A 10,536-nucleotide genomic window follows, 5' to 3' on the forward strand; every position below is an offset into this window, starting at 1 on the left:
TAAAAATCAAAGGACACTTTGAAGATGTTTTCTAGGAAGTCACATGGTTCCACACCCATGCCTTTATTGACATTTTCAGGAAACCCATTGTCAAGCTCATTCTCTTCTTGGAGAGTCTAGTTTGAGCCTTAGAAGTTAAGGACTATTCTTTTTGGTGGCTTCACTTGGGCCCATTTCCTTGCCTTTGATTTTCTGTACCTGTTTCTGGACAGAAGCTACATCCATTTTCCTTTCCAGTCATTATTACCAAGCCTGTGTTTAAACAGGATCAAAATTTCACATAATCATAAAAGCCTGTCTTTAAAGGTCCCCCATTTCTAAACATAGATGTTTGCATAGAAAAGAACTCAACTACAATTAGCATAATTATGCATACATACACATACCTATGGGCTTCTCTGTGTGTGTGTGTGTGTGTGTGTGTGTGTGTGTGTGCTGTCTTTTTCAATAGAATGTAAGCTCCCTGAGGGCAGGAACTACCCTTTTGTCTGTGTCCTGAGCACCCATCACCTTGACTGGCACATAGAGTAGGTGCTTAAAAAATGCTTTTTGACTAATTGGCAGACCTAAGATCTCATAAAAGTTTGGCCACACCTACAAGGGACCAAGCAGAAGACTAGTAGACTAGTAGCAACAGAAGCCTAGGAAAAAATTGCATGACTTATAGCCCTAGTACATATAGTCAGAGGATTAGTTACTGAAAATGAGAAGGAGAGAGCAGTTATAGAGATGTTGCATCTGTAAGGAATCTGGAAGGGAAAAAAAAGCTTTAGAGCTCTTTGGCTACAGGAAAGGATGTGTTAGATCCAGGTAGAACTAGCTCGTGAGATCTGATTGTTAAATTTTCAGCATGAATGTTTTACACCTCAGAAATCATCATATGCTGCAAATCAGGGCTTGATTTATTATTTTGTCAATGTCTAGACTCAAGAAAGTAATGGAGAACATGTTAGTAGTGCAAATTAATTTTTAAAATGTGTCCTGCTACATTTTTCCCCCCAGAGCTAGTTGTTAACCATTTATCAGCACACTGCTTGGTAGACGGGTAGAGTCTTTGCTGAAAGAATAGAAAAATTAAGGCTCTTAATTTTCTCAGAGAAAAAAAATAATATGAGGAGCTCTTCCTGGAAGAGAGAAAGGACTGAATGCAATAGTACAAAGTAGGACAAGCATGTCACCAGAGACTAGGTGACCTGAGTTTAGTCCTGACTTAGCTACTTACTAGCCTGGCTTCAGCGTCTGGGCCTCATTTTCCTCATGTGAGCAATGACAGTTCTGGACTCCAAGATAATATCACCTTCAAGCCTCAATATATCCTGGAACAAAATCTTTCATTATTGATAAAAAAAAAAACTATATGGGAATTTTTAGCAAAGTGGTGGATTTTTGTCAAAACAAAACCCCAAAGGGACTTTGCCTTTACAATAGTCTGGTTCTGCATTCCTTAATTTCACACCATGCATTTGTACAGACTTTCCATATCTGGAATGTAATCCTTCTTCATCTTCATCTCATAGCATCCCTCTAGTCCTTATAAGCATAGCTTAGTTGTCACCTCCTCTAGAAAGCCTTTCCTAATCCTCATAATTGTTAGTATTCTTGTCCATTTCACAGTGCTTTGTGCTGTATTCAGAATCTGATTACCTGGGTTCAAATCTTACCCTTTTCCCTATTCTTTACCTATGTGATGTTGGACCAACCACTCACTTAACCTTCCTAGGCTTCCATTGCTTCATCTATAAAATAAGGACTTCTACAAATGTCTTTGGTCTTTCCAGCTCTAGAATTGATTTTACAAACCATGAATTATTAAACATAATTTCTGATTTTTTTCCCCAAATAGATGTTTCCTAGATTGGAATAAATAATAAGCTTGTCTTTTTTCTCTCCCTCATAGGTGCTATGGCAGCCCTTGCCGTGGGGTATGTGAAAATCAACTGGGACCTTTTTGGAGAGTTGGCTTTAGGAATCTTCTCAGTCATAGACGCTGGTTCACTATTCCTCATGCATTTTACCAACAACATCTGGCTGTGTTATGTTGGCTTTTTGATTTTCAAATCAGTTTATATGCTTCTCATAACCATTGCGGTGTAAGTATTATGTATTTCTCTTAAATTTGTCTAATTTTTAATTTAAAAAGAAAATATACCCTTCTCTTCCTTTGGATAGCCACATCATTTTAACTACTGAGGTCTATCTTGAATGCTTCTTGGTTTTATTGTCAGAAACAATGCAACAATTTACCTTGCTACTTTCTCTGAATTTTGCTGAGGACATGAAACTGGGAAAAGGTCAACTGTGTTGAATAATTGGTTTGGCAAAGGATGTGTCATCAAGTTTCGTTTGATTTGATTTTGTTTTGTTTCATAAATTGTCATAAGAGGATGTGATTCCATTGTGTGCTCACTGGTAAGGTTTCTTTCAGCCCTCATATCTTATTGGGTAATCCTAGACTACCTACCTCTCTGTGAAACCAGTTTTTAAAATGTTCCCAGGAAAGTGAAGTAAAGATGCCCTTTAAGAGACCTAGATACAGAGATCAAAATCCCACAAATGTTTTTGAAAGCACAGAAGAAGCCAAGGCCCACCCTGATTCATAAAGAAAGCCAAAATATACTATAAGGAAAGTATTAAAACAGCTACAGATATGAAGATGGAGCTCCGTGATGCCAGGGTAAAAAAAAAAAAACATCTGAAGGGATGAGGCATTCATTGCTCACAATTCACTATTTGGTAACTCTGATTAGTGATAAAATATGCTCCATGATGCCAGGAAAAAAGCACCTGAAGGGACGAGGCATTCATTGCTCACAACTTACTATTTGGTAACTCTGATTAGTGATAGAATAATCAACTAAGAATGGCATCCTGGCTCTATCACTCAATTTGCATAAAGCTGGACTAGGACTTACCTTCCAGCTCAATCTATAATCCAAGGACTTTCCCATGGTCCACTCTGGGAATGAGAGTAACGTTAGCCCTATTCTTTTTCTCCATCTCTGCAAGGTTTGTTTCAAAGCTGTGTGGAGGAAACCCTCCATTTAAGCTTCTGCAGAAAAGACAGTCATACTCTTATTTTCATAAAATCTTTCATAAGCTTTACCTCTGAAAGTTCAAGTCCCTTGAGTCTCAAATCCAGTTGTCAGAGCCCAGCTGAGCCGAGAATGGGCATACATCCATACCTGCCTTTGGTACATTTCTCAGTTCTTTGAATGAAGTTATGAATGAAAATTTCTTAAATTCTTACCATGTGCTAGGGATACAAGTAGCTGAGGGGCTTCTTAACTTAAGCTTTTGGTGCCAAAGGACTTCTGGCAGTCTAAAGAAAACATCAGTTTAAAGTACAAGCTTATTCCCCAGACACTACATAGAAGGAAAATCATAGGTTATAGGATCACAAATTAGAGCCAGATACATCCTCAGAGGTCATCTAGTTTCCATGTAGTTTCCAAAATGTTTGAATTGATTCATTGCTTGACCAACAGGATATATGCCAGCCAATTGGACAGGTGTGGAGTAAAACTTGAATGTTGCTTCTAGTTCACATTTTTTCTTATGATATTATTAGGAACATTTTTTCATATGATCTTTACTGGGGGGTGCTTTGCCCAAAGGGAATGTAAAGTTTGATCACTGAAACTTTTTCTTTTCTTGAGGACCAAGCCTTAAACCCAAATCACTCTGACTCTTATTGATTGGCCAACAAATAGTTCCCTGGCCAAGAATGTAAACAGCAATTGTTTCTGTTTTGACCAGAAACCCTGAGGGTCTTTTCCTCCCAAGATTTTTTGTTTTAAGCTAGGCAAAGAGGCCATTCTCTGCCTCATTTCTTAAGCCTCATTCACTGAATGGGCATTGCCTCAGTCAAACTGAGACCTATCTGTTAGAGACCTTAGCTTAAAAAGGCCAAGGTCCCCCACTGCCTCCAGGGCCATCTCCAGTCCTCGTGATCTGTATCTTGCCACAGGAGTCAGATGGCTCTGGAGGAGAAAGTGAGGCCAGTGACTTTACACAGCCTTCCCTCACTTAAATCCAATTCACTTGCATGTCATGGCATCACCTCCCTGATGTCATGGTCCTTTTCAAGAACGAAGGACAAGCAACTATAAGATGAATCATCTGTAAAAGGAGTTGTAGAAGGAAATAGCAAATGACTCCAGTATCTCTGCCAAGAAAACCCCAAACGGGGTTACAAAGAATTGGACACAACTGAATAACAACATTTTGGTCTTATAAATTCAAGTGACTTCCCTGCCTATCTTGGATATCAGACTTTTATCAGTGATATTCCAATTATAAATCTTATGCAAAAGTTCATATAGTACTTTAGCTTATAAATTCAACTTGCATTGAATTTATGCAACTTGGAACACTGAAAATTATTCAAGTGTTTGTTCCATATTTAAAGTTAACTATAGCACAGAACCTGTATGTAAGTACAGTGGTCCTGGTCAGAGTTAGGGCACTCTGTCCCATTGTATTCCTAACCCCCCACAGAGAAGGTTGACAAGTTAATGATCCTTCAAGGGAGGGTTAAGGATTTCCTTTGGTGTGATGGCAAGGGATTACAGGTACTTGAAAGAAAAAAGGGAAAAAAAGTTGGTTACTTCAGGACCTCCAGTGCCAGCCTACCAATCTTCTAAGTATTTATAAACCACTGCCTTCATAGATCTTATCTAATCCTGACAAAATAAATCAAGATTCACAAGGGACAATCTGCATGCCAAGAGAAACAGTTTTCTTTCAACTCCAACCTCTAAAAAGGTACTCTAGTATGTTTTGAGAAAATAATTGTTAGTGGAGTATTAAAAAAAAAACCTAGAAAATACAAGTAATAGCAGTATTTTGGTTCAGAGTACTAGGTGTGGAATCCAGTAGACTTGGATTCAAATTTCATCTGACATTTGTGTGATTGAGCAAATCACTTAAATTCTACCCTGGTTATGAAGGGAAGTTCCAACATGGAAGTTACCCACGATAACAAATCATAGCTTCTTCACAGGTGTTGTTTAGTGGGATCCTTGTGAGACCTCACTTTGTGTCCTGGATTTTGTAATTTTCCATTGGGATGACCTACTCTTGTTCAATTGTATACTTCATGTACAGTTTAATTTTTTTTTTTGCTGTTAATTTGAGATTTCAGGTAATTCATTCAGATAGCCCACTTTATGTATAGCACTTTTGCAAGAAACAAAGAGAAACGATAGCATTCTTCTATCCAAAATTCCTAAGATTGTGGAATTTAAAAATAAATACTAGAATGGGAAAAAAATGCTTGTGTTAAGCATCATCAATAAAAGACTGATACCCAAAATACATAGGGAATTAACAGACATGCAACCCCCAGAAGTTTTGCAAAGATTCTGAATATATGAATGATCTTGTGATTTCAGGAGGACCCCTCTGAACAGTATATAGTCTATGACTTAGCAAACAAAATTAAATGATGTGTGTCTCAGGTGGGATTTGAACCCAGCTCTTCTTGACATCAATTCCCACATTGTATCCAATATGTCTTGTGCTACTGCTTCTTGGTTTTGAATAATAGGGCCCCTTTTATTTTTGAGGCTGGTTCTCTCTTTCTTGCTCAGGCTAGAAATAGAAGCTACTGACAGTCCAAACTTATTACTGATCAGCACAGGAGCTTTGACATGCCCTATTTCTGCATTGGGTTGGTTTGTCTCTCTTTATGCAACTCAAAAAAAACCCTATTCCCAGGGGCTTATTCTATTGATCCCAGACTTAGACTGAACAGCTTTAGCAGTACTGTGGCTCAAAACTTCCAAGATCAGGAGATCTACCAGCCTCAGCTTCCCAAGGAGCTGGTAATACAGGCATGTGCCACCATGCTGCACTGAAGATAAGGAGTAGGGCTTTAATAGCTAATCTAATTTTTGCTTTGTTCTTCCCACCTTTAGTTTTTTTCTTCACCTCACCATTCATTATTTCTGGTAGAAGATGACTAAAAGGAGGGTAGAACTCTTAGGACAACTATTTATCTCCCTTAAAGCCCTGAGCATAAGACCAACAACCCTTTTTTTGGTGATATTAGTATATTGATGTTGGTATTTTGATATTGGCGATATTATTGACCATTTATATCATGTCAGATTTCAGATTGCAGTGAACCTCAGCATGGAGCGCTATGCTTTAGTTTTTGGAGTCAATACCTTCTTGGCCTTGCTGATTCAGACCATAATGACATTAATCGTAGTTGATGCAAGAGGTCTGAGTCTGACAATCGACATTCAGGTAAGTTTCATTAAAAAAGCAAATTCTCTTGGAGACAGGGATGGCAGAGCTATTACTAGGCAGGTAGGTGGCAGATGAGAGTGCTAGATTTGGAGTTGGGAATGGAATCCTGCCTTAGACATTTTTAACTTATTTATTTTTGTTTCCAACATTCTCTTTTATAAGATTTTGAATTCTAAATTTTCTACTCCTCCCTTCCTTCCCCCCTGCCCAAGATGGCATGCAATCTGATAGGCATTCGTATTAAACACATTTTCACATTAGTCATGTTGTAAAGAATTAAACCCAATGGGAGAAATCATAAGAAAGAAGAAATAAAAGAAAAAAGATCAAATGATATGTTTTGATCTGCATTCAGACTCCATAGTTCTTTCTATGTGGATATGGCTAGCATTTTCCATCACGAGTCTTTTGGAATTGTCTTAGATCATTGTATCGCTGAGAAGAGTTAAATCTACCGAAGTTAGTTATAGCATAATGTTACTGTTACTGTGTTCTTCTGGTTCTGCTCACTTCACTTAGCATCATTTCCAGGTTTTCTGAAGTCCTTCTGCTCATCATTTCTCATGGAAAAATAGTATTCCATTACACTCATATACCACAACTTGTTCAGCCATTCCCCAATTGATGGGCATTTCCTCAATTTTCAATTCTTCTGCCTTAGACATTTACTAGCTATGGGAAGAGTTGAATGAATTAAAATATTAAAGCCCTTTGTGGATAGAATGATATCTCAGAGTTGTTTTAATTTATGTTTCTCTAATCAATAGTGATTTAGAGCATTTTTTCATATAACTATAGATAGCTTTGATTTCTTCTGAAAATTGCTTGTTCATATCCTTTGACCATTTATCAATTGGGGAATGACTTGTATTCTTATAAATTTGACTCAGTTCTTTACATATTTGAGAAATAAGGCCTTTATCAGAGAAACTAGCTGTAGATTATTTTTTTTCCAGTTTCCCACATTCCTTCTAATGTGGGTTACGTTTGTGTTGTTTGTGCAAAATCTTTTAAATTTAATGTAATCAAAATTATCCGCTTTTTTTAAATCCCATAATGCTATTTCTTTGGTCATAGATACTGCCCTCATCTGTAGGTCTGATAAGTAAAATATTCCACACACCGCCAATTTGCTTATGACATATCACCCTTTATGCCTAAATCATATGCCCATTTTGACCTTATCTTGATATTCAGTGTGAGATGTTGGTGTACACCTAGTTTCTGCCAAACTGCTCTCCAGTTTTTCCAGCAATTTTTGTTAGTGAGTTCTTGTCCCAAAAGTTTGGGCTTATATGGTTGCATTTATCAAATTCTAGATTACTGTGGTCCTTTATTACTGTGTATTGTGTACCTAATCTATTCCACTCATCCACAACTTTATTTCTCAGCCACTTCCAGACTGCTTTGATGAATTTGTTTTATCAATTTATTTTTAGCTTTCAACATTTACTTCCACAAGATTTTAAGTTCCAAATTTTCTCCCAACCTTCCTCTCCCTGCCCCACCCCATGACAGCCTGCATTCTGATTCCTTCACCCAATCTGTTCTCCCTTCTATTACCCCCCAATCTCCTTCTCCTTCTATTTTCCTGTAGGGTAAGATAGATGTTTTGATGATTGTCATTTTGTAATAGTTTGAGATCTGGTACTGCTAGGCCATCTTCAATTTTTTTTTAAATTAATTTCCTTGATATTCTTGACCTTTTGTTCTTTCAGATCAATCGTTGTTTTCTGGCTCTATAAAATAAATCTTTGGTTGGTTGGTATGTCACTGAATAATTACTTTGGTAGAATTGTCATTATTATTGGCTTGTTCTACCCATGAGCAGCTGATATATTTTTCCAATTGTTTTATCTGACTTTATTTGTGTGAATAGTGTTTTGTAATTGTGTAGTTCCTGGGTTTGCTTTGGCAGGTAGACTCCCTAGTATTTCATGTTGTCTGTATTTCTTTTAAATGACATTTCTCTTTCTATGTCTTGCTGATAGACCTTGTTAGTAACATATTGAAATGCTAATGATTTATGTGGGTTTATTTTATATCCTGCAACTTTGCCGAAGTTGCTAATTATTTCAAGTAGTTTTTTTAATTGATTCTCTAAGTATACCATCATATCATCTACAAAGAGTGATGGCTTTGTTTCCTCTTTGCCTATTCTAATTCCTTTCTTTTATTGCTAAAGCTAATATTTCTAGCACAATATTGAATAACAGTGGTGATAGTGGGCAGCCTTGTTTGACTCCTGATCTCCTTGGGAATGCTTCTAGCTCATCCCCATTACAGATAGTTCAAATGCTAGTGCTCCTTTCTGCCTTGGACCTGAGACCAGGGCCTGGTCCTTTGTGAGCAACCAAGCCCTCATCTCTGCCCTGGAACTGTGACCGGCGCCTGTTTTCCTGCGCTTGCTAGCGTACTAGTGTTCCTCTTCACCCAGGACCACAACCCCAAACCACATGGGCAATGAAGCAGGGTCCCACGCTCAGCACTCCCAAAGGGTCCCCTGTAACCTTCTGACCACTTGTCTGACCCCTTTACCATGTGTAAGCTGAGAGCTCCTGAAGCAGCTGATGATGATGACGCAGTTGCCTCCAAGGCCTACTGCTGGCATGACCTGTGCTGAGCCAGGCTAAACCATCACCCACAGACCTTTCTTGCTGACCAAGTTATCTTGGACTGAAAAATTGTTTTGCCTCAACCTTTTGCCTCCACAGAATTTGATTTGAGGTGTTATTTTAAAGATGTTTGGAGGAAGAAATTGGGAGAGTTCAGGTCAATTGCTGCCTTTACTCTGCCATCTTGGCTCTGCCCCTCTAACTGGGTACCATCATAATGATTTTTTTCAGCTTTATGATACCTATCCTTGGATTTTCTATAAATTTTTTGGTAGTTAAACAAGTAAATCAGAACTTCATTAAATTTAGCCTGTTTCCTCATTCATAAAATGGAGTTAGACCAACTGCTCTAAAGTCCCTTCCAACTTTAATATGATCTCCTGTTCTTATATTTGGGTAGTAAGGGTCTACTCTGTAGATCATTGCCACATCATTATGTCCAAATTTTTCCACCGGGTCACATTCATTCACTGTGGGTGTCCCCTAAGTCTTTGCCCTGGCCTCTTTTCTTTTTTCTCTCTATTTTCTCTCATTTAGTAACGTCATCAGTTTCCATTAATTTTTATTTATCGTTTCTATCTGGGCAGATGATGCCCAGGCATATCCAGCTTTAGCGTCTCTTGAGTTCCACTTCCACTCACCAATTGCCTATATCACCGTAGGCATTTCACATTCAATATGTCCCAAAGTCCCCTCTTCCCAACTTTCCTATTACTGAGTGCACCATTGTCCTAGTCACTCCGGTTAGCAAAGCTGATATCATCCTTGACTCCTTACTTTCACTCATCCTATCAGGGATATTGAGGAATGTTGCCTAATCTTGTTTGTTTTTCCACATCTTAGTCTTTTCCCTACTTTCTATTCTCACGTCCAGTTCAGAACTTCATCAACTTTCACTTGTTTAATGTAATACTCTTCTAATTGGTCTCCATTACCTACAGAACAAATATTAACTCCTATTTGGCATTTAAAGTACAACCTAGTCCCCTACATATCTTTCCAGCCTTATTCCACTCTGCCCATTCTATGAAGCAGTGCTATCTTCCTACTTGTAGGCCCTTACACAGGATGCTTCATTTCCCCATCCTATGTCTGGAACGTTCTCCCCATTTCTGCCTCATATTATCCCAAGATTCCTTCAAGACTCAACTCAAATGCTACCTTTAATAGGAGGTCTTTTCTGGTTCCCCCTTTTGCTAGTGACTTTCCCTCTGAGGTTACTTTTCATCTATCTGGTATGTATCTTTAATATTTATGTACATCTCTTCCATTTGAATGTAAGCTTCTTGAAGGTAGGGATGGCCTTTTCTTTTTCTTTGTATCCTTATTATTTAGTGCCTAGCACTGCTTATTGATTGAATGGGAAATCCACTGGCCGTGGGCAGGCACCTTATTCTTCTGCTATATTCAGATTTTCCCATCAGCCCTATCACCACCCCCAGCTCAGATTTCCCTCTCAGCACTCCTATTTTAAGCTTCCCGCCCAAAAATAAAGTCAGTATTTCTTATGAAGGAATGAAAAAGAAAGCTGAGGTGACAAAAAAAATTAGATGAAAAATTATGGCAAAGAGGTTCTTTGACATAAGGAAAGCAACAGCTGCTCCCATTTGGATGGTCCTCTGAGGGTAATGTAGACTGGTACTCTGTGACATCCCCGGTCCCAACT

The 10,536-nt window shown here is 38.3% G+C and overlaps 1 protein-coding gene across 6 annotated transcripts in view; it reads left to right on the forward strand.

Moving 5' to 3' along the window:
* Window positions 1–10,536, forward strand: part of SLC19A3 (solute carrier family 19 member 3) — a 72,293-nt gene that overhangs the window by 43,375 nt on the left and 18,382 nt on the right. For all 6 annotated transcript variants that reach the window (XM_020970945.2, XM_078147193.1, XM_020970946.2 and 3 more), the window contains 2 exons: window positions 1,898–2,090; window positions 6,111–6,252. In XM_020970945.2, the coding sequence (XP_020826604.1) occupies window positions 1,898–2,090; window positions 6,111–6,252 (335 nt within the window). The remainder of the gene's footprint in view (window positions 1–1,897; window positions 2,091–6,110; window positions 6,253–10,536) is intronic.

Source organism: Phascolarctos cinereus, unplaced genomic scaffold (assembly GCF_003287225.1).
Source record: "Phascolarctos cinereus isolate Bilbo 61053 unplaced genomic scaffold, phaCin_HiC Scaffold_7;HRSCAF=346, whole genome shotgun sequence".
Classification (NCBI taxonomy): domain Eukaryota; kingdom Metazoa; phylum Chordata; class Mammalia; order Diprotodontia; family Phascolarctidae; genus Phascolarctos; species Phascolarctos cinereus.